The sequence below is a fragment of the Capra hircus genome, chromosome 5 (genome assembly GCF_001704415.2).
Source record: "Capra hircus breed San Clemente chromosome 5, ASM170441v1, whole genome shotgun sequence".
Classification (NCBI taxonomy): domain Eukaryota; kingdom Metazoa; phylum Chordata; class Mammalia; order Artiodactyla; family Bovidae; genus Capra; species Capra hircus.
Window position 1 is genome coordinate 35,168,951 of NC_030812.1, and position 23,550 is coordinate 35,192,500.

The window sequence follows — 23,550 nt, forward strand, 5'->3', positions numbered from 1 at the left end:
TTAGGAATTAGTCCTAACTGATAAGTTTGAAGCATTTATTTTCTGTTGTCTAACAGGACCAGAGCATGAAGCTGGTTGAGAATTCGGGCTGTCCCACTCTGGACTGTCCAGAGTCGCATCAGATTACCTTGTCTCATAGCTGTTGCAAAGTCTGTAAAGGTAAGGGTTTTTGGAAAGTAAGATTTACGTGCATGAGTCATTCTAGGAGGCAATTTCTCCTGACAGGAAATACAAATTTTATAAGTAAGTTATTTCCAAAGACTATGGAATCAGACTTGAGATGCTCCCATGCCTTTCTGCTGGGTGTCTTGTACCTGGCTCAAGGTCTAGGTTTCTAAACTCTCTCTGTGTATTGGTTCTGAGTCAGCATGACATTGTTGAAAATATACAGCAGTGCTGAGTGTTTTTTTTGGGGGGGGGAGGCGGATTTGCTTTGCTTTTCTCTTCAGTCTGTTTTGTAATTGACTTAACATAATTCCCATGTTGGCTACTTCAAATCCCTCTCTTCACAATTCCACCCTCCTTCACTGATAGGCTTCTACATCACTGAGAAGAGAGAGGCCTTCAAACATGCATTGCTTGTTCTGTGTTGCCTTTGTGATGATAGACCTACAACCAATAAGTAGAAGGAACTTAGATTTTTAGTTTGATGTAAAAAAACAGTAAAATTTGAGATATTCAGAAATGCAGTGGGCGGCCCATCATCAAAGATTCTTAAATTTGGTATTTTGTTGTAGATTCAAGTATTAAACTAAAGGATTGATTATATGGAACCTTTTATGATCCCTATCAATCATGAAATTATGTGTGCCTTCTTGCATTATCTTGAAATCATGTATTTTTAAATCTGTCTCCTTCATTGAACTTTGCACCTTGAGAGCAGGGCTGGGTCTTTATCCTTGTATGACACTTGGAATGTAGTTGGGACTCATAACTCATGTAGTTGGTGTTATATTAACAAAGTGCCTTATATGAGCTACTAGCACATGTTTTAATAATAGCCTTTATTGAAACCAAATAAAACTTAAACAGAAAAAAGTAAGAAAAAGAAACTTTATAAAACATATGCTATTTTCTTTCCTTTCAATCTCATTTATTAAAAGGGAAATATAAGATCCTTCTCTCCCATTTTTTGGAGGATGGTGCAGGTTTCTTTTCGTTTTCTGTTTAGCTAATTGCTCCATCTATTCTTTTAAGAGTTTTAAAATCCTAATTCAATGAAAGGCTCTTTGGGAGTTTCAGAGTGGTTTCAGACTTGGTCTGCCTTTCAAGAGCTTTAGGGATGGCTCTCAGGAACTAACAGTACAAAGGATTGTAATCAAATAGAGAAAAAAGAAGAGCCACTGATGTTTTCAGCCTAACTTTCCATGAGCCAGTGCCTTGCACAGAACATGTGTGGAAGTTGATACAAATCCAGAATGCTCATTCCAATCACTTGATTTTGGAACTGGACTGTCAGTAGGAACTGGACTGTCAGTATGCAGCTTGACTAGAGTGTCTTTGGCAGCCAAAGGTAGTCTATACCAGAACTTCTCAGGATTAAATTTGTATACAGATAACCTAGGGATTAAAGTACAGATCCTAATCTGGAAGGTCTGAAGTGGAGCTCGAGAATCTGCATTTCTGTTAAGCTCCTAGGTGACTACTGGTCAGTGGGACCACACTTTGAGTGGCTTTTGCTGCATAACAAATTACCCCAAAGTTCAGTGGCTTAAAACACCCACCACTTTATTATCAGGCATACCTCCTTTTGCTGCACTTTGCTTTATTGTGCTTTGCAGATATGGTGATATTTACAAATTGAAGGTTTATGGCAACCCTGAGTCAGGCAAGACTGTTGGTGGCATTTTTCCAGCAGCATTTGTTCACGTCATGATTCTGTATCACATTTTGGTTATTCTCACAATAGCAATAATTCAAATTTTTTCATTATTATCATATTTGTTATGGTGATCTGTGATCAGTGATCTTTAATGTTCCTACTATGACTTGCTGAAGGCTCAGATGATGGTTATCATTTTTTTGCAAGAGAGCATTTTAAAATGATGAAGGGCAGTGAAGCCTGGCCGTAGTCCATGAGATCACAGAAAGTCAGACATGACTGACCAACTGAACAAGAAATTTTTAAATTAAATCATGTACGTTTTTTACAGATGTAATGCTGTTGCATATTTAATATACTGCAATATAGTATAAACAACGTTTTTTTGGCCACATTGCATGGCTTATAGGATCTCAGTTCCCTGATCAGGATTAAACCTGGGCCACAGGGTTGAAAGCCTGGAATCCTAAACACTAGGCAACCAGGGAACTCCCCAAACATAGCTTATATATGCACTGAGAGAATAAAAAATTTATGTGACTGGCTTTATTGTGATATTCACTTTATTGCAGTGATCTGGAACCAAGCATGCACTATCTCTGAGGTATGCCTAGATATTGCCGTGTTGTGGGTCAGCAATTCCGACAAGGCTTAGCCAAGTGATTCTTCTGCTTCATAGGCTGTTAATTGGGGTCCCTCTGGAAGCCGGTCTGAGCTGGAAGGTTCAAGATGGCCTCACTGTATGTTGGGCATCTTAACAGGAATGGCATGGAGGCTGGTCATAGCCAGAACTCTCTCCCTTTCTATGTAATCTCAGGACTTCTCCCTGTGGTCTCCCTAGCAGGATGGTCATCAGATTTCTTAAATGGTAGCTCAGCGCTATCAAACAATAGGTCTGGAACTGACACAGCATCACTTCTACCACAATTCATTGATCAAAGCAGTTATAACCAAGCCCAGATTCAAGCGGTGAGTTTGAGGGGAATAGATCCCTCTATGATAGGAGGAGTGTTAAGAATTTGTGGCCATCTTTAATCTACTAGTGGTGTCCAGGAGCTACTTAGAGAGCAGAGAGGTGAGAGCATAGAGGTGAATACCTATCAGTCAGTATTGGCAGGATTTGGGTAAAAAGATGTGGGTAAGAATAGGGCATTTCAGAGGGCTTCCCCGGTAGCTCAGCTGGTAAAGAATCCACTTGCAAGGCAGGAGACCACAGTTCAATTCCTGGGTCAGGAAGATCCCTTGGAGAAGGGATAGGATATCCACTCCAGTATTCTTGCCTGGAGAATCCCCATCGACAGAGGAGCCTGGCAGGCTGCAGTCCATGGGATCACATAGAGTTGGACACAACTGAGCGACTAAGCACAGAACAGAGCATTTCAGATGTCAAGAAAAGACCTGATTACATTCATTTCTTTTTAAAGAGCTTTAACATATTACCAAAAGCAAGTTAAGAATGGAAAGTAAAAGTGAAATCATTCAGTCATGTCTGACTCTTTGTGACCCCATGGGCTATACAGTCCCTAGAATTCTCCAAGCCAGAATATTGGAGTGGGTAGCCGTTCCTGTCTCTAGGGGATCTCCCCATCCCAGGATCGAACCCATGTCTCCCACATTTCAGGCAGATTCTTTACCAGCTGAGCCACCAGGGAAGAATGGAAAAGCTAGGAACAAAAACTGTTATGTTTATATTACCTATAGTTTAAAAAGTTAATATGTTTACACAACACACTTGAAATACAATGACAAAGTTTACTATGATCTATACCCCTTCCACCTGAGACTGATATACTTGATTTGTGACCCACTGAAGCCAGAACTGAACTCAGGTTTGGCTGCTCATTGCTCAAAAGTTGATAATCAATCAAGAGAAAGAGTTGGTGGGGTGGGGGTGGGGGGAAAGATGTGTTATTCAGGAAGCTGGCAACCTGGGAAGATGGTGGACTAGCGTCCCCCAAACCATCTTCAAGTTGCCAGATGGAACAGAGTTGGTAAAGGAGCAGTTTCAGAGGTGTGCTGGTGGGGGCTATGTGTGAAGCAGCACAGTCTGCTCCAATAGTCACCTTGAAGCTGGTGGTGCAGTGGTCTGATTCGCATCATTGTGTGATTGTGTAAGGAGAACAGGTTGTCTATAGCTGTGGAGTTGAAGCATCCTGTAGTTCCTGGAATTTCTCAAGAGATTGTTCTCTAAGTATCTAATCACATTAGAGCATATTCAGTCCTACATCATGGGTTTTTCTCACAATGGAACTGGGGCCTCCAATATGGAATTGCCCTTGCTAAGGTAAAAGCAGAGATTCCTTTTCCTTATTTCTGAACAAAAGTGTTTCAGAGTCAGGTGAGATATATGTGATAAAACCTTGGTATCAGCTTTCAAAAAAAACTTGAGTAATAAATTATTTTACATAGCCTGGATTGAGAACCACTGGCTTAGCTAATACTGGAGCTGAAATCGGACAAGTTGACCTTTCTTGAAACATCTAACACCATGTAAAATAAAAATTGTTTCCATTTCTGACTTCAAATAAATAGAATAAACAAATGAGTTCTCCTGCTATTGTCTGACTTTTAAACTAAAAAGCAAATTAATTTTTGAAGGCTGAAATTTTGAGTCAACTCCTACACATATATTGTGACAAATTCATTTGTAGTAAAACTGGTCTCTAGTTTTCAGGCCTGTCTCCCTCGTGCTAAAGATGACATGTTCACATCTAAAAAAGTATGTTGTTCAACAATGCTTATTAAATATTCCCTGAGGGCAGAGCATGAGATTACAGAGTTGACCTTTCCACTGGAGCTCAGCCAGTGTTTGGAAACCAAGCTGTGCACCAAAATAAGGGTCCAAATCTCTAGGCACCAAGTCACATACAGGCAGGACTGTTTTCTAGGTACCCTCTTCTTGTCTGTTGTAGCAGCTCAGAAACAGTGTAGCAAAAGTGTTCTTTTCACTTTTTTCATATTTGAGATCTGTTTCAAGAAGTCATATGACCAATTACAATAGGATAGAGACTTCGTCATACAATGAGGACTCTGACTGAGGTACAGAAATAGCATGAAACTATGTGTTTTCATATCTCAGCCCTTCCCATTCTCTTCCTCCTCTCTTGGCCACCCCTTTCTGTGCCAGTAGACCATCAAATCCTATTCACCAGATACCCACTTTTTAATTTAGTATTGACTTTGTCATGACTTCCAACCAGTCCATCCTAAATGAGATCAGTCCTGGGTGTTCATTGGAAGGACTGATATTGAAGCTGAAACTCCTATACTGTGGCCACCTGATGCGAAGAGCTGACTCATTGGAAAGACTCTGATGCTGGGAGGGATTGGGGGCAGGAGGAGAAGGGGACGACAGATGATGAGATGGCTGGATGGCCTCACTGACTCGATGGACATCAGTTTTTGTGGACTCCAGGAGTTGGTGATGGACAGGGAGGCCTGGCGTGCTGTGGTTCATGGGGTCGCAGAGTCAGATGTGACATCTGAACAATCAGAACTAATGGAGGCATCATGTGTATAAGGCTGAGCGAGTGTAGACTGTTTGCTCCCAACTTCTGGAAAGTTCATAATTTATCACATCAGTCAATTACACCTTCGTGATTCTCGTTATCTATCACAAATAACATCATTTAGTTAATTTTTTATTATTTACTGTTAGTTAACACATTTTCTGAAAAGCTAGTTTCATTCCAGTGGTATCCATGAAATGACTGGGTTATTGAATTCATGTATTTTTTGTACACATTAAAAAAATTCCATTGCTATCTTTGAAAGTGAAATTGAAAGTTGCTCAGTCGAGTCTGACTCTTTGTGACCCCATGGGCTATACAATCCACGAAATTCACCAGGCCAGAGTATGAGTGGATAGACTTTCCTTTCTCCAGGGGATCTTCCCAACTCAGGGATCAAAACCAGGTCTCCCGCATTGCAGGTGAAATGTTTACCAGCTGAGCCATCAGGGAAGCCCAAGAATACTGGAGTGGGGAACCTGTCCCTTCTCCAGGGGATCTTTCCAACCCAGGTCTCCCGCATTGCAGGTGAATTCTTTACCAGCTGAGCTACTAGGGAAGCCCATTGCTATCTGTACTTCATTTTAAATGTTCATCCATGCACATGAACTACATTTTGGGAAAAGTCAGGAATACCCATAATCTCATAGATGGTACCGATATGAGTTAGTATTGTTTCAGGTCCAAGTGATAGAACAACCAATCCAGCTGACTGAAGGGAAAAAATGGAATGCATGGCCTGGTGAGTGGATTGATTCAGATCTCAAACCTTGTCACTTTGCTTAGATACATCTATTTGCCTCCTCTGAGATGGCCTTATTTTCAAACTCTGTGTGTTCTTGGGTAGATCCTGACATTCTTATGCTCACATTATTTTGATACTTAAGTAGGTGGAAGACAAAGTTCAGTATCTTCTAAACAAAAGTCCCAGAATTGAGATTTAATTATCTGCATTAACCTGCACTGGATCATTTGCTCAGACCTGAGGAAATCATGTTCAGGCTAGTAGGATGTATTGTTTGGTGTTGCCTTGATCAGCGGGCAGTGGAGTCCATTTTCCTGTAAGCATCTAGGCTAATAGTAGAGGTGAAAAATTCATTCCAGGTATGGCTAGGGTTTTTTTTTTCCCTACCGAAAGAAGAAATAGACACCTATAGGCAAAACCAACAAATAATCACCTCAAAATTATTGTATTCTTTTTCTCTTGGATATTATGAAATACCTTTATTTGTATTGTTCTTATGTATAATCTTTTGTACCCTTCCTTACCTCACCAGTCATAAAAAATGCATATCAACATTTTATAGAAGGTTATAGAAAGTTCTAGTATACTTAATACAAGAATTTCATATAAATTTGGAAAGCTTATAAGGAATAGAAAACTTGGTATCCGTGAGTTTAAAATTGAAAGGAGGAAATAAAAGAAAGACCTGATTGTATTAGATCATTGTTCTATCCATCTCTAACAAATATGTGAATTTTCTCCTATGATAGCTATCTCAGCACATTTATTTGTGGTTTATTAGTAATACTCTAATTGCTTTAATTATTAACCAATGTGAAACTACATTTTTGTGAGGTAGATAGTATCCAAATTTACAGGTGAGAAAATCTGAAGGTTTAGAAAGGTTAATTAACTTACACAGCTAGTAATTTACTCAGCCAGTAATTGGTAGAGATCAGATGTAGATCTTTCAACTCTAAAGTCTAAGCACAGATGAGTAGGGATGCAGCAATGATGGTCGTAGAACTATGGTTTATTGCCAACCCATAGTCTGATTTTTTTTTTTAAGTTCTTCCCTATAGAGTGGAAACAAATCCCTTTAAGTGAGTCTGAATTTTCTACCCATCAGTAGTTAGCAGTTAGCCTTTTAACCTTGGCATTTTTAAATCTAAGCAGTAAAATAACCAATAGATTCAATCAACTTTTGTCTGTCGAGAGACTAAATCAAAATAGCTGACACTGTTTAGAGTAAGTTAAAATTTGACAAAATTTTCAATTTTCAAGTCTCTGGGTTAATTTATAAAAAACTCATTTGACAAAAAACAGTGTACTCCCTAAATGAACCTAAAATAGTGAAAAGTAGAATCACACTGTTATTTTATATTTGTAAATTCTTGCAGCAGTTAATCACTTCCTGGTGAGCGTATGCATGGTGTTTGATGCTGAGATGAGGGAGTCTTACCATCAGTTAGGCCAAATCAGAAATGGATTGTAATAGAGGGTGAGGATGACTTTTAAGCTGAAATTATCCCCTCAGGCATTGTAAAAAGACTCTGGAACACATTTTAAGAAAAATGGTCTCAATTTAGCTACTTAAAGAAGGAGGAAGGAAAAAGACCCTAGGAGAAAACATTTTTAACTTTCCTTTTCATAAGAATGAACCTTTTACTTCAAAATTTTCATCCTGAATCATAAGAATTTAGATTGTGAAGAATTTTGTGAAGAAAAGTCAAGTGATTTTAGTGCTGTTATTTACTATGTAGTTTTCCAGTTTTCATTCACCTCAGTTCTATTTTATTTAATTCCTGTAGAAATCACTCAAGCCTCACCCTTCCTAAGGCTTATTAAATTGTACAAAAGATTTTTTTACTATACATTTTAACACATCTCATGGGAGATGTGTTTTAACTCTGTGATGATATTCAGCATAGTCATTATGGGCACAAACCAACTGGAATGGACATCAGTCATTGTGCTATGCCACAGTATACCTGCTGGCTATGGTTCAGTGTCTCACTGAATCCCATGGTCTATGGTAATCTGATAAATAAGATGAGCTGGTGAAGAACTTAATCTTCATGATTTACTCAAGTAAAAGTCTTTTCTTGCATGTAAGTAGATGAGTTTATTCTGAGCTACATGAAATGTATTTTTCTAGATGTCTTTTCTTTTATACATACTGAAATAATAATTCATTAGACAGCGTAAAACTAGCTAGAAAATTTATTCATCAAGCAATTTTAAAATTGTCTGAATGATGCATAATCACATAATTTCCATTAAATATAGATTCCAGTGTTCAGGCTTTTCATTTCAGCATCTTAGATGATCTTTGAACAAAGGATTCACACAGGAAAAAGAAATTCAAGAAATTACACATGATTGGTGTCACTGTATATGAAGTGTTCCATTTATATTTCCTCTCATAAAGACTCAAATCTTTGTAATTCGTAAACTTTTTTCTTTTGAGTAGACATACTTGTCTTGCAGATTTCCAGAGAAAATTAAATTAAAGAGGTGTGTTGTTGTTTTTTTTTAATATGTTTAGAGTTTTGGTATATTTTTTTCTTTAAGATGCCAGGTCATCTGTTTCATTTCTTAAATACACAATGTGAACATCTAATCTGGTTTGGTCTGTGTTACTCATAGTTATTGATAATGTTCAATCACTAATTCACAGATTACTTTCCTTCCTCACTACGTTATCTTCAGTTAGTTCAGTTTAGTTTAGTTCAGTTCAGTTGCTCAATTGTGTCCGACTTTTTGCGACCCACGGACCACAGCATGCAAGGTCTCCCTGTCCCAACAATCTCATCCTTTGCTGTCCCTTCTCCACCTGCCTTGAATCTTTCCCAGCATCAGGGTCTTTTCTAAGGAGTCAGTTCTTTGCATCAGGTGGCCAAAGTATTGGAGCTTCAGCTTCAGCATCAGTCCATCCAATGAATATTCAGAATATTTAGTATGGACTGGTTCGATCTCCTTGCTGCCCAAGGGACTCTCAAGAGTCTCCTCCAGCACCACAGTTCAAAAGCATCGATTCTTCGGTGCTCAGCTTTCTTTATAGTCCAACTCTCACATCCATACATGATTACTGGAAAAATCATAGCTTAGACTAGACAGAGATTTGCTGGCAAGGTAATGACTCTGTTTTTTAATATGCTGTCTAGGTTGGTCATAACTTTCCTTCAAAGGAGCAAGCGTTTTTTAATTTCATGGCTGCAGTCACCATCTGCAGTGATTTTGGAGCCCCCCCAAATAAAGTCAGCCATTGCTTCCACTGTTTCCCCATCTATTTGTCACGAAGTGATGGGGTTGGATGCCATGATCTTAAATATATGAATGTTGAGTTTTAAGCTAACTTTTTCACTCTCCTCTTTCACTTTTATCAAGAGACTATTGAGTTCTTCTTCACTTTATGCCAAAAGGGTGGTGTCATCTGTGTATCTGAGGTCATTTTCATCTCTCCCGGCAATCTTGGTTCCAGCTTGTGCTTCGCCAGCCCGGCATTTCTCATGATGTACTCTGCATATAAGGTGAATAAGCAGGGTGACAATCTACAACTTTGACGTACTCCTTTTCTATTTGGAACCAGTCTGTTGTTGCATGTCCAGTTCTAACTGTTGCTTCTTCACCTGCATACAGATTTCTCAGGAGGCAGGTCAGGTGGTCTGGTATTCCCTTCTGTTTCAAAATTTTCCACAGTTTCTTGTGATCCACATAGTCAAAGGCGTTGGCATAGTCAATAAAGCAGAAATAGATATTTTTCTGGAACTCTCTTGCTTTTTTGATGATCCAGCAGATGTTGGCAATTTGATCTCTGGTTCCTCTGCCTTTTCTAAATCCAGCTTGAACACCTGGAAGTTCACGGTTCATGTACTGTTGAAGCCTGGCTTGGAGAATTTTGAGCATTCTTTTCCTAGTGTGTGAGATGAGTGCAATTGTGCAGTAGTTTATACATTCTTTGGCATTACCTTTCTTTGGGATTGCTATCAAGACTGACCTTTCCCAGTTCCGTAGCCACTATTGAGTTTTCCAAATTTGCTGGCCTATTGACTGCAGCACTTTCACAGCATCATCTTTTAGGATTTGAATTAGCTCAACTGGAATTCCATCACTTCCACTACCTTTATTCGCAGTGATGCTTCCTATAGCCCACTTGACTTCACATTCCAGGATATCTGGCTGTAGCTGAGTGATCACACCAGTGTGATTATCTGTATTGTGAAGATCTCTTTTGCATAGTTCTTCTGTGTATTCTTGCCACCTCTTCTTTATATTGTCTGCTTCTTTTAGGTCCATACCATTTCTGTTCTTTATTATGCCCATCTTTGCATGAAATGTTCCATTGGTATCTCTAATTTTCTTGAAGAGATCTCTAGTCTTTCCCATTCTATTACTTTCCTCCATTTCTTTACACTGATCACTGAGGAAGGCTTTCTTATCTCTCCTTGCTATTTGGAACTCTGCATTCAAATGAGTATATCTTTCCTTTTCTCCTTTGCCTTTCATGTGTTTTCTTTTCTCAGCTGTTTGTAAGGCCTCCTCAGACAACTTTTTGCCTTTTTGCATTTCTTTTTCTTGGCTATCTTGATCACTGCCTCCTGTACAATGTCATGAACCTCCATCCATAGTTCTTCAGGCACTCTATCAGATCTAATCCATTGAATCTATTTGTTACTTCCATTGTATAATCATAAGGGATTTGATTTAGGTCATACCTGAGTGGTCTAGTGGTTTTCCCTACTTTCTCCAATTTAAGTCTGAATTTGGCAATAAGGAATTTGTGATCTGAGCCACAGTCAACTCCCGGTCTTGTTTTTGCTGACTGTGTAGAGCTTCTCCATCTTTGCTGCAACGAATATAATCAATCTGATTTCAAAATGTCTTGACCATCTGGTGATGTCCATGTGTAGTCTTCTCTTGTGTTGTTGGAAAAGGGTGTTTGTTATGGCCAGTGCGTTCTCTTGACAAAACTCTGTTAGCCTTTGACCTGCTTTGTTTTGTACTCCAAGGTCAAATTTGCCTGTTACTCCAGGTATCTCTTGACTTCCTACTTTTGCATTCCAGTCCCCTGTAATGAAAAGGACATCTTTTTTGTGTGTCAGTTCTAGAAGGTCTTGTGGCTCTTCATAGAACCATTCAACTTCAGCTTCTTCAGCATTACTGATTAGGGCATAGACTTGGATTACTGTGATATTGAATGGTTTGCCTTGGAAAGGAACAGAGATTATTCAGTCATTTTTGAGATTGCATCCAATTACTGCATTTTGGACTCTTGTTGTCTATGATGGCTACTCCATTTCTTCTAAGGGATTCTTCTCCACAGTAGTAGATATAATGGTCAGCTGAGTTAAATTCATCCTTTCCAGTCCATTTTAGTTCACTGATTCCGAAATGTTGATGTTCACTCTTACCATTTCCTATTTGACCACTTCCAGTTTCCCTTGATTCATTTACCTAACATTCCAGATTCCTGTGCATTATTGCTCTTTACCGCATTGGACTTTACTTCCATCACCTGTCGCATCCACAACTGGGTGTTGTTTTTGCCTTGGCTCTATCTCTTCATTCTTTCTGGAGTTATTCCTCCACTGATCTCCAGTCCCATCACTTTATGGGAAATAGATGGGAAACAGTGGAAACAGTGTCAGACTTTATTTTGGGGGGCTCCAAAAATCACTGCAGATGGTGATTGCAGCCATGAAATTAAAAGACACTTTACTCCTTGGAAGGAAAGTTATGACCAACCTAGGTAGCTTATTCAAAAGCAGAGACATTACTTTGCCAACAAAGGTCCATCTAGTCAAGGCTATGGTTTTTCCTGGGGTCTTGTATAGGTGTGAGAGTTGGACTGTGAAGAAAGCTGAGTGCCGAAGAATTGATGTTTTTGAGCTGTGGTGTTGGAGAAGACTCTTGAGAGTCCCTTGAACTGCAAGGAGATCCAACCAGTCCATTCTAAAGGAGATCAGCCCTGGGCTTTCTTTGGAAAGAATGATGCTAAAGCTGAAACTCCAGTACTTTGGCCACTTCATGCGAAGAGTTGACTCATTGGAAAAGACTCTGATGCTGGGAGGGATTGGGGGCAGGTGGAGAAGGGGACGACCGAGGATGAGATGGCTGGATGGCATCACTGACTCGATGGATGTGAGTTTGAGTGAACTCCGGGAGTTAGTGATGGACAGGGAGGCCTGGCATGCTGCAATTCATGGGGTCGCAAAGAGTCGGAGACGACTGAGTGACTGAAAAACTGAACTGATATCCAGTAGCATATTGGGTGCCCGGGGAAGTTCATCTTTCAGTGTCCTATATTTTGCCTTTTCATGCTGCTCATGGGGTTCTCAAGGCAAGAATCCTGAAGTGGTTTGCTGTTCCCTTCTCCAATGGACCATGTTTTGTCAGAACTCTCCACCATGATCTTTCTGTCTTGGGTGGCCCTACAGGCTGGCTCATAGTTTCATTGTTAGACAAGTCTGTGGTTCATGTGATCAGGTTGATTAGCTTTCTGTGATTGTGGTTTTCATTCTGTATGCCCTCTGATGGGTAAGGATAAGAGGGTTATGAGAACTTCCTAATGGGAGAGACTAACTGGGTTTGGTTCTGATGGGCAGGGTCATGCTCAGTAAATCTTTAATTCAATTTTCTGTTAATGGGCGGGGCTTTGTTCCCTTGCTGTTGTTTGACCTGAGACCAAACTATGGTGGAGGTAATGCAGATAATGGTGACCTCCTTCAAAAGGTCCCGTGCAGGCACAGCTGCACTTAGTGCCCCCAATCCTGCAGCAGGCCACTGCTGACCCATGCGGAGACTCCTGGACACTCACAGGTAAGTCTGGGTCAGTCTTCTGTGGAGTCACTGCTCCTTTCTCCTGGGTCCTGGTGTGCACAAGGTTCTGTTTGCACCCTTCAACACTCTGTTTTCCTAGTCTTGTGTAAGTTCAGGTGGGGTTAATGGTGATCTCCTCCAGTTAACTCTTAATTGAGTTAAATACACTAAAAAAACTTTTTATTACATATAACATGTGGTTCTATAAACATTGGATGAAGATATCAACATAATCATGCAGGAAAATATGGCTTCTAAATAAAAGAAAGATATTAAGAGACAAATGTTTTTGCTTTGTTATGAGTTCATTTACCATAATAATTTCTTTTTTCCTGTAGGTTATGACTTTTGCTCTGAAAGGCATAACTGCATGGAGAATTCTGTCTGCAGAAATCTGAATGACAGAGCTGTTTGTAGCTGTCGAGATGGTTTTAGGGCTCTTCGAGAAGACAATGCCTACTGTGAAGGTAAGCCTTGTAATGAAGTATAGCTTGGCTGTATAAATTTCCTAGAATTACTGCATGCAAAATTTATTAATTTCCCAGGTTGTCAAATTGATAGGCCCATTAAAAGCAGTGAATTTAATTTGAAGCTTATTAGTCAGCTAAAAATAATTATCTTTCAAATTAAAGTTTTTCATCTTTCTGCTATGTCAGACTAATAAGTTAATATGGCTGGGTTTCTTGAATTAGGACAATACTTCCACTGTGAAATTGCCTTCTTTTTTTATAATTAGATATTCAGATAGTTCACATATTGACATGATTACTGTGGCTTGCTGTTAGGATTGTAGTCAGATTTTTGCAGGCAATGTTGTATAACAAAGACAGTCAATTAACAGGAAGATGAAGTGCCCACACCATTTTTGTTTTGCTACTGTCAGTAATCTCAGAGGTTGTATTCATGCTGTGTCATATTTAGTAAATAGCTTCAATGGAATAAACAGGTTCCTAGTTATTTTAAATCCTTGACGAATATCTCAGGTAGTTTGTTGCCTCATTGAAAGAGTCCAAATACAGTGAGAAGGCCTGGGCGTCCACAAATACTGCAGCTTTGACTATTCGTGAAGACCCTAGAATTACAAGAGGTGTAGAAGGAGATCAGTCCTGGGTGTTCATTGGAAGGACTGATGTTGAAACTGAAAGTCTAATACTTTGACCTCCTGATATGAAGAGCTGACTCATTGGAAAAGACCCTGATGTTGGGAAAGATTGAGGGCAGGAGGAGAAGGGGACGACAGAGGATGAGATGGTTGGATGGCATCACCAGCTCAGTGGACATGGGTTTGGGTGGACTCTGGGAGTTGGTGATGGACAGGGAGGCCTGGCGTGCTGCGGTTCATGGGGTCAAAAAGAGTTGAACACGACTGAGTGACTGAACTGAACTGAGTAATATGTAACTTCCCTAAGGCACATATTTGAATCATTTCATTAATTGTGTGACTAGCTAGTGGGTTTGCAGGTAAGAACAGTAGTGTGGTGGTATTTGGGCACTTGGAAGCCTCTGGTCTTACCCTTTCCAAATGTTTAGGATCAGTGCCATCAGTCCATAGAGATCATGTTTAGTTATATAATGATTTTTTGGCCCTTGTTCAGTCAGTAAGTTGTGTCTGACTTTTTGTGACTGCAGCTTGCTAGCCTTCCCTGTCCTTAGTCTCCTGGAGTTTGCTCAAATTCACGTCCATTGAGTTGGTGACATCACCCAACCATCTCATCCTTTGTCATTGCCTTCTGCCATCAATCTTTCCCAGCATCAGGGTCTTTTCCAATGAGTTCAATTTCTGTTGTTTCTCTTAGTTTTCAATAGATTTTTCTCTGCCTTAATAATTGGTATTCACTTTTTAAATTGACCATTCCTGCTAGCATATTCCTTTAAAAGCTTCTAATTCAGACCTAAAGAGACCATTCCATTTTTGCCAAAGCACAAAGACATATGTAGTTTCCCTTCCCCATTCATATGCAGATTCATGTAAAATTCCTAATTTTGAAAGTTTTTAATATTAAAAATGAATTTAAATATACTTAGTAATGTGTTTTTCATCAATATTTGAGACCTCTGATATGTAATGCATTCCACTTATATTGTTAATATGTGTAATATGAAATCACATGATATAAACTCATATGGTACCTCTTTTTTCTTAATCTTATAATTATTTATGTTTTGAGCTGCTTCTTTTTTGTTGTCATTAGGTGTATTTACTCTTCTAATAAATATTTAGTGAGCACCTACTGTGTACCAAGCAGTTTTCTAGTCTCTGGGTGCCTAGAAAACAGTGAATAAGACTGATAAGATAAATGATGAATAAGACTGCTAAGTTTCTGTGCTTAGGAGCTTATATTTGAGGGAGAAGACAGAGAATAAGTAGGTAACTTAGAAGTAGAGAAAGGTAATTTAATATAGTAATAAGCAATAGGAAGAAAGTTAAACAGGATGATGTGATAGAAATTGATTGGGGACTAATTTAGATGAGATGGTCAAGGAAAGCCTCTGGGTCTGGGGTTGGCAGGGGATTGCCAGTTGACTTGAGATTTGATGATAAGGAAATAACACAGAAAGATCTGAAACAGGGCATTCCAACTAGAAGAAATAGTAAGTAGACCATAAGTGGTAATAGCTTAGATGTTCTAGAAACAGAAAGCAGGATAATGTGATGAAACAGATGAGTCAGTTAAGATGCAATTGGAGAGTTAAGTAGGGGCCAGGTAATGTAGGGATGCTTTTAAGTATTTTAGATTCATCTAAGAGAGAAGTGATATGCACAGACTTGTATCAAAAAAAAATAGCTCTGACTGTAATGCGTTAGATGGACTGTGGGGTTAGATGTACTTAACAGAACAGAATTGTAAACAGGAAGACTAGTTGGAAGGCTCTGTAGAAGTCTAAGCTACGTTGCCTAAATTAAGCACAGTGGTTAAGATTCCATGCTTCCACCGCAGGAGGCACAGGTTTAATACCTGGTTGAGGAACTAAGATCTCACATGCTGTGAGGTGCAGCCAAAAAATTTTTAGGCTTCCCTAGGGGCTCAGTTGGTAAAGAATCCGCCTGCAATGTGGGAGACCTGGGTTCAGTCTCTGGGATGGGAAGATAATCTGGAGGAGGGCATGGCAACCCACTCCATATTCTTGCCTGGAGAATCCTCACGGACAGAGGAGCCTGGTGGGCTACAGTCCATGGGCCCACAAAGAGTCAGACATGACTGTGTGACTTAGCACAAGAGAGATAAAAAGGAGTATATTCATATATGTTTTAGAGGTAGAGCCAACAATACTTGCAGATAGTTTGCTATGGAGGAGAATTAAAGAGTAATGAATGGGAGTCAAGGATTTTGAGCAACAAATGGATGATGTTGCCATTTACTGAGACAGGAAAGAACTCAAGGGAAGAAGCCAGAAATTTTTATTAAATTATTTATCAATACAAGCTATTAAAAATTTAATTGTAAAGACTATATCACTGTTTTTATCTACATGTTTATCTGTAGCACAAAATGGCAGCTCTTTTCCATTCTGAATGGATCATACTGAAAAATGGTTTGTAAACTTCCTCACATTATTCATTTTTCATTTAAGGAAGTAATCTTCACAAGTTAAGAAAATGATGGGAAAACTTGTTAGTTTATTATAAGAATCTTGAATTTTTTATACATGAATATTTCTAGTATAGCTTTCGTTATTCATGTTAACAGGTTCCTTAGTATTCTGATCAAATTTGATTTTCTTTGCACTTTGTTGTTGCTAAGAATTTTTTTATTGAAATATAATTTACTTACATTTTCTGTTAGTTTCAGATGTACAACATAGTAATTTGATGTTTTGATACATTATAAAATGATCACCATCATGAATCTAGTTACCATCTGTCACAACACAAAGTTATCGTGATATTATTGACTATATTACCTATGTTGTACATTATATCCCAAAACTTATTTATTTTATAACTGGAGGTTTGTACCTCTAAATAGCCCTCATCTGTTTCACTCATCCACCAACATGCTTCCTTTCTGACACCTACTCATTCTCTGTATATGTGAGTTTGTTTCTGTTTGGCTATATTTGTTCATTTGTTTTCTTCTTTTAGATTTGCTATATAAGTGAAATCATATAGGAGTTCTGTTTCTTTGTCTGATTTATTTCAATTAGCATAATACCCTTTTGGTCCATTAATCTTCTCAGAAACGGAAAATCTCATCTTTTTTATGGCAGAGTGATACTCCATTGTGTATATATATACATACCGCAATATTTATATACATATATATATATATACACACCACATTTTCTATATCCTTTCATCTGTTGATGGGCACTTAGAATGCTTCTGTATCTCGGCTATTTTGAATAATGTACAGTGAACATAGGAGTATATGTATCTTATATAATTAGTGTTTTTGTTTTCTTTGAAGAAAAACCCAAAAGTAGAATCACTGGATTTTATGGTAGTTCTGTTTTTAATTTTTTGAGGAATCTCCATACTGTCATCCATATTAACTTTACCAATTTTTATTTTCACCAATAGTGCACACACTATTCCCTTTTATCCACACCCTCACCAACACTATATTTTGTCTTCTCGATGATAGCCGTTTTAACAGGGATAACATGATATCTCATTGTTGCTTTAACTTGCATTTCCCTGATGGCTAGTGACACTGAACATCTTTTCATATGTGTCTTGGTCATCTGTATGTCTTTCTTAGAAAAATATATATTCCAATCTTTTGCCCATTTTTAATAAGGTTATTAATTTTCTTGATGTTTTTATGAGTTTTTATATGTTTTGGATATTAGCCCCTCATTAGATATGTTATTTGCAACTATCTTTTCCCACTAAGTAGGCTCTTTGTTTTGTTGATTGTTTCCTTTGCTCTCCAAAATCTTTTTAGCTTGATGCACTCCCATTTCTATTTTTTTTCATTTCCTATTCCCATTCCTGTTTTTGCTTTTCTTTCTCTTACATAAGGAGATAGATCCAAAAAATTTTGAAGACTAATGTCACAGAGTGTACTGTCTATATTTTCTTCTGGGAATTTTATCGTTTCAGGTATTTCATTTAAATCTTCAATCCATTTTGAGTTTATTTGGCATATGGTATGACAAAGTGCAATAAGTTCCCTACATATGGACAAGTTTCATTTCAAGAGTGTGTTTATAAGTCAAATTTGTTCATAATTCCAACATAGTTAGCCTAGGTACCCAACTAACACAATTGGCTGTATAGTACTGTACTGTAATAGGTTTATGATACTTATCACACAAACAATACATAAAAATACAAATACAAAAAATAAAGACAACATGTGTAACCTCACAGTACAGTACCCTGAAAAGTACAGTACAACAGCTGGCATACAGGGACTGGTATCGAGTGAACAGGAAAGAGGAGTTAATGAGTGGAGAAGGGAGAGGAGGTGGGAGATGGTAGAGCTGAAGGATCATCAGCAGTAGGAGACAGAGGGCAAGCTGCAACTTCACTCATGCCTGACATTGCTGGCACAGGCTCTGGTTCCTTGCTGGATTCAGTTTTATCTGTCCTCTTGAATAAATGATCCAGTGATGTCTAGGTAGTAGCTCTTTTTTTCTGGTCATAAGTACCATTGGATTGCATCATGAATGGTTGCTCCAGCCTTTATGTACTTTTCTTTTTTTATATATATAAATTTTTATTGGAGGCTAATTTTATTTTTATTGGAGGCTAATTACTTTATAATATTGTATTGGTTTTGCCATACATCAACATGAATCTGCCACAGGTGTATATGTGTTCCCCGTCCTGAACCCCCCTCCCACCTCCCTCCCCATCTTCATGTACTTTTCTACGTCTGGCCCTGTGCCTCAAAAACTAACAGTGTCTCCTGGAATAAGGAAAATCTCCTTGCCATTTCCTGCATCATGGGTCTCTTTGTTTCTTCAGTTGCTTCTGCTTCCTCTTGTCACACTACTCTCTCAATTATTTTCACTTCTGTTTCCATTGTTATCACTGGGTGCTTCTTAGCAGTACCAGCTATATCACTGCTGTTTTATGCTCGCTCCTGGACGTCCTTGGATTGCAATAAAAATATTGTACTACTGTATTCTATGCAGTATTGTAAAGTACACAAAGGCACAACCAGCTATAGAGGATGCATGGATGTGACAATGTACACCAAACACATGAACCAACAACATGATTGGACAAGTGGATGCACATTTGCCTCTTTGAAAGCTTGTAACATGAAGGTTCATATGTAGGGGATTTACTATTGCCTGGTTTGATTCTTCAACATGTAGCTGTCCAATTTTCCCAGCAACATGTATTGAAGAGGCTAGCTTTCCTTTTTCTATATTCTTGCCTCCTTATTCATAGATAAATTGACCATATAAGTATGGTTTTATTTCTGGGCTTTCTCTTTTGTTCCATTGATCTAGTGTCTGTTTTGTGCTTTGATTTGTTCTTTCTCTAGTTCCTTTAGGTATAAGGTTAGGTTGTTTATTTGAGATTTTTCTTATTTCCTGGGGTAAGCTTGTATTGCTATAAACTTCTCTCTTAGAGCTGCTCTTGCTGGGTCCATAGATTTTGAACTGTTGTATTTCTACTTTTATTTGTCTCTAGGCATTTTTTTTCTTTGTTTTAATTTTTTTTTTCTCGCCTTCATGAGCTTGTATATTTTCCAGTTTTTTTCTTGTTGATTTCTAATCTCAGACCCTTTGGTTGGAAAAGTTGCTTGATATGGTTTCAGTCTTCTTAAATTTAATCTGAGATTTGTTTAGTGGCCTACTATGTGGACATTACAGAGAAGGCAATGGCAACCCACTCCAGTACTCTTGCCTTGAAAATCCCATGGACGGAGGAGCCTGGTAGGCTGCAGTCTAGGGGGTCACAAGGAGTCGGACACAACTGAGCGATTTCACTTTCACTTTTCAGTTTCATGCATTGGAGAAGGAAGTGGCAACCCACTCCAGTGTTCTTGCTTGGAGAATCCCAAGGACTGGGAAGCCTGGTGGGCTGCTGTCTATGGGGTCGCTTAGCAACAGCAGCAGCAGCGTGTGGACATTAAGTGATTTCCTTCTTGTTTGTTGTTATAGTCTTTGGTTTAAAGTCTATTTTGCCTTATCAAATACTGCTACCCCAGCTTTGTGTTTTTGTTTGCATAGAATACTTTTCTATCCCTTCACTTTCAGTCTGTGTGTGACTTTGAATCTGAAGTGAGTCTTATAGGCATTCATATATACGAGTCTTACTTTTTTATACATTCAGCCACTCTATGACTTTTGATTGGAGCACTTAGGCCATTTGCATTTAATGTTATTTTTAATGAGTATATACTTATTGACATTTTAAAAATTGTTTTCCAGCTATTTTTCTTGTTCTTTATTGTTCTTCTATTTTTGCCCTCTTTCCTTGTGATTTGATGACTATCTTTGGATTCTTTCTTTTTGAATGTGTCTATCTATTATAGATTTTTGATTTGTGGTTTTCATGAGATTTAAATATAACAGTATATATGTATGTATATATATTATTTTAGGTTGATCTCTTAAGCATGAACACATTTGAAGAACCCTTCATTTTTACTCTTTGCACCCTGTTTTTTGACATTACATTTTCCATCTTTTTATTTTGTCTATCCCTTAAATACTTTAGTGGCTATAGATTGTTTTACTATTTTTGTCTTTTAACTTTTATGTTAAATTTATCAGTGGTGATATACTGCCTTTATTATATATTTGCTTTTATTAAAGAGACTTTTTAAAAATAATTAATGTATTTCTAGTTGTGTAATCTTTTCTGCTTAGGGTAGTCTCTTTAACATTTCTTGTAAAACCAATTTGGTGGTGGTGAAGCATTTTAGCTTTTGCTTGACAGCCTTGCTAAGTAGAGTATTCTTGGTTGTAGATGTCTTCCCTTATCAGTTGGAAAGTATTGTGCCATTCCCTTGTGGCCTGCAAAGTTTCTGCTGGAAAGTCAGCACATGCTCTTATGGAAGTTCCTTTATTTGTAACTAGTAGCTTATTGCTGTTAAGTTTCTCTCTTTATCTGTAACTTTTGCCATTATATTTATAAAGTGTCTTTTTGTGGACCTCTTCGAGTTTATCTTGTTTGGGACTCCATAACCCCTAAAATGCAAATGTTAGTACACTTAATGTTGTCCTAGAATTCTCTTAAACTATCCTCAGTTTTAAAAAAATTCTTTCTCTTCAGTTTGTGTAATTTCCTCTACCCTGTCTTCCAGTTCACTGATCTATTCCTCTGCATCATCTAATATACTGTATATCCCTAGATTCTAATATATTTTTTATTTCAGTTATTGTACTCTTCAGCTTTGTTTAGTTCTTCTTCATATTCTCTAGCTCTTTACTAACCTTTTAATTGTGTTCATCCATTCTTCTCCTGAGTTCATTGATCATCTTTATAATCATTACCTTGAACTCTTTCTGGGTAGACAGTTATCTCCACTTCATATAATTCTTCTGGGGTTTTGTCTTGTTCCTTTGGAATATATTCATCTGTTTCCTTATTTTGCCTAATTCTTTGTGTTTATTTCTAAATATCAGGTAGGCCAGTTTTGTTCTAGGAGTGCCCCCCTATGTGGATTGCCTTGGGCATTTTGTTGTGACAAAGCAACAACTGTTGGCACCCTCTTAGGCAAAGCTGGCCCCCTGCCCAGTCAGCTGCTAGTTCCTGCCCTATGCCAAGGCTGCTTGCCACTGTTGGACAAGGGTGAGTTCTGGCATGGCTGGAATGCAGGAGCTGGGGATCTTCGGACTGGTTCCTCCTGCTGGGTGGGTTTCCTCCCATTATCGCTGCCTGTGGAGCCAGGGGTATCCCGCTAAGGATATTTTAACTCACTAGAAGTAGCTTTTAACATTTTTTCTGCAGCTGTGCCTGTTATCTATCAGCTGGTCTTATAGAATCCTTGTTCTCTAAGAAATTAGAGTTGCCACACAAATAAACATGTGACAAGTTTTAAGTAAAATAAATTTTATTTGCTTAATCTGAGCAACTGAACTGTGGACCTGTTTTAATAATATAACTAACTGAGATTATTTATTCTTACTATATTTTTCTTGATCAGGGTTAATATATCACTGTTAAAATTTATTCATTTATTCATTTGACAAATATTTATTGAATACTTATTTTGTCCCAGTCTAGCCTAGAGGTAAAGCAGTAAATAAGGAACACCTGACTGATATTCTCTCAGGCAATGAAGATCACTGCACCAAACAGCATTTAATTATATATGTGGCAAGTGGCCTGAAAGAAAAATAAATTAACAAGGTTTCTGATCTGGGTGGGTGGTCATGCTTGAATAAAAGCTTTTCTCTGATGTGTGAAGACTAAGTAAAAATCAGTTATGGACATAAGTAAGTTGGAAAGAGGGGGAATCACCATGGCTAAAGGCCTTAAGGTAAAAAGGAGTACTTCGTAATAAATGAAGGAAGGCAGAGAACAGGAAGAGGCCTGATGAGGTTAATAATGGGAAGCAGACCCTTGAAGGGCACAGTAGACCAGGTTTTCTGCTAAGAACAAGAGAGAATCAAGGAAAAGTTTTATGCAGAGGAATGCCCTGGTCACAGTGGTGTTTTAGATAATTACTTCTGCTTCAGGCTGAATAAGGGTAAGACTGGATGTGGGAAACCAGTGGATGGAAGACAGCAGTGGCTTGCAGTAAAAACAGAGATGGAGATATGGGTGTATTTGAGTGTTTGTGAGATAAAGCAGTCCTGTTAATTAATTGGTGATAGTAAATAATGAGTAGAGAGGTTTCAAGGTTGCTACTCAATTTTCTGGCCTGAAAATAGGCAAGTGTTTGGTAGAAAAATCATCATGTCAGGTTATTGTGCCTGAGGGACAGGAGAGTACCAGTTGAATTATGGTTCATTGTGGAGTTCAGAGAAGGTTAAATTATACATAGTATTTGGAATTTTTTGGCATATAAATGGTAGTTGAGGAAATGGTAGAAATTACCTAGAGAGTTTTGAAAAAAACCCAGTATTTGAGCATTTTATAAAGAAGATTTGGTAATGGAGACAGAAAATTTTCATGGCTGAAGATGAGGGAGAGAAGAAGAGGTGGTGTCACAGAAACCAAGGTAAAGAGAGTATTTCAATAAAGTAGAATGTTCTGAGAGATTGAAGATGGATGAAGGATGAAGATGGATGAAGAAGGATGAAGACTGAACACCGTCCTTGGTGCTGAACTTTATGGATGCTCCTGAGGACATCAGTTCAGTTCAGTTCAGTTCAGTTCAGTAGCTTAGTCGTGTCTGAGTCTTTGCAACCCTATGAATCAGGCATGGAGATTTTGGTGCAGTGGTGATGAAAAAAGCCAGTTTAGAGTATGTTCAATATTGCATAATGGGAAAAAATGGATATGATGAAGGAAGAGAACATATTCCAGATGTTTGCTTATGAAAGAAAGAGAGAGCAATAGTTTAAGGGGCAGTGGGGCTAAGGAAAGGTGTTTCTTTCCCACCCTGTTTTTTCCTTTTCTGTACTGTCTACCCCAACCCCCAGTGTCTCAGCCAGGCAGATGATGTGCTGTGCTTAGCTTCTCAGTCATGTTTGACTCTGTGGACTACAGCCCACCAGGCTCCTCTGTCCATGGGGATTCTCCAAGCAAGAATACCAGAGTGGGTTGCCACGCCCTCCTTCAGGGGATCTTCCCAACGCAGGGATTGAATCCA

The 23,550-nt window shown here is 38.4% G+C and overlaps 1 protein-coding gene across 2 annotated transcripts in view; it reads left to right on the top strand.

Moving 5' to 3' along the window:
* The window catches only part of NELL2 (neural EGFL like 2), a 380,317-nt gene that overhangs the window by 160,763 nt on the left and 196,004 nt on the right, over window positions 1-23,550 (top strand). For both annotated transcript variants that reach the window (XM_005680058.3, XM_018047900.1), the window contains exons 12-13: window positions 57-159; window positions 13,216-13,344. In XM_005680058.3, coding sequence (XP_005680115.1) covers window positions 57-159; window positions 13,216-13,344 — 232 coding nt within the window. The remainder of the gene's footprint in view (window positions 1-56; window positions 160-13,215; window positions 13,345-23,550) is intronic.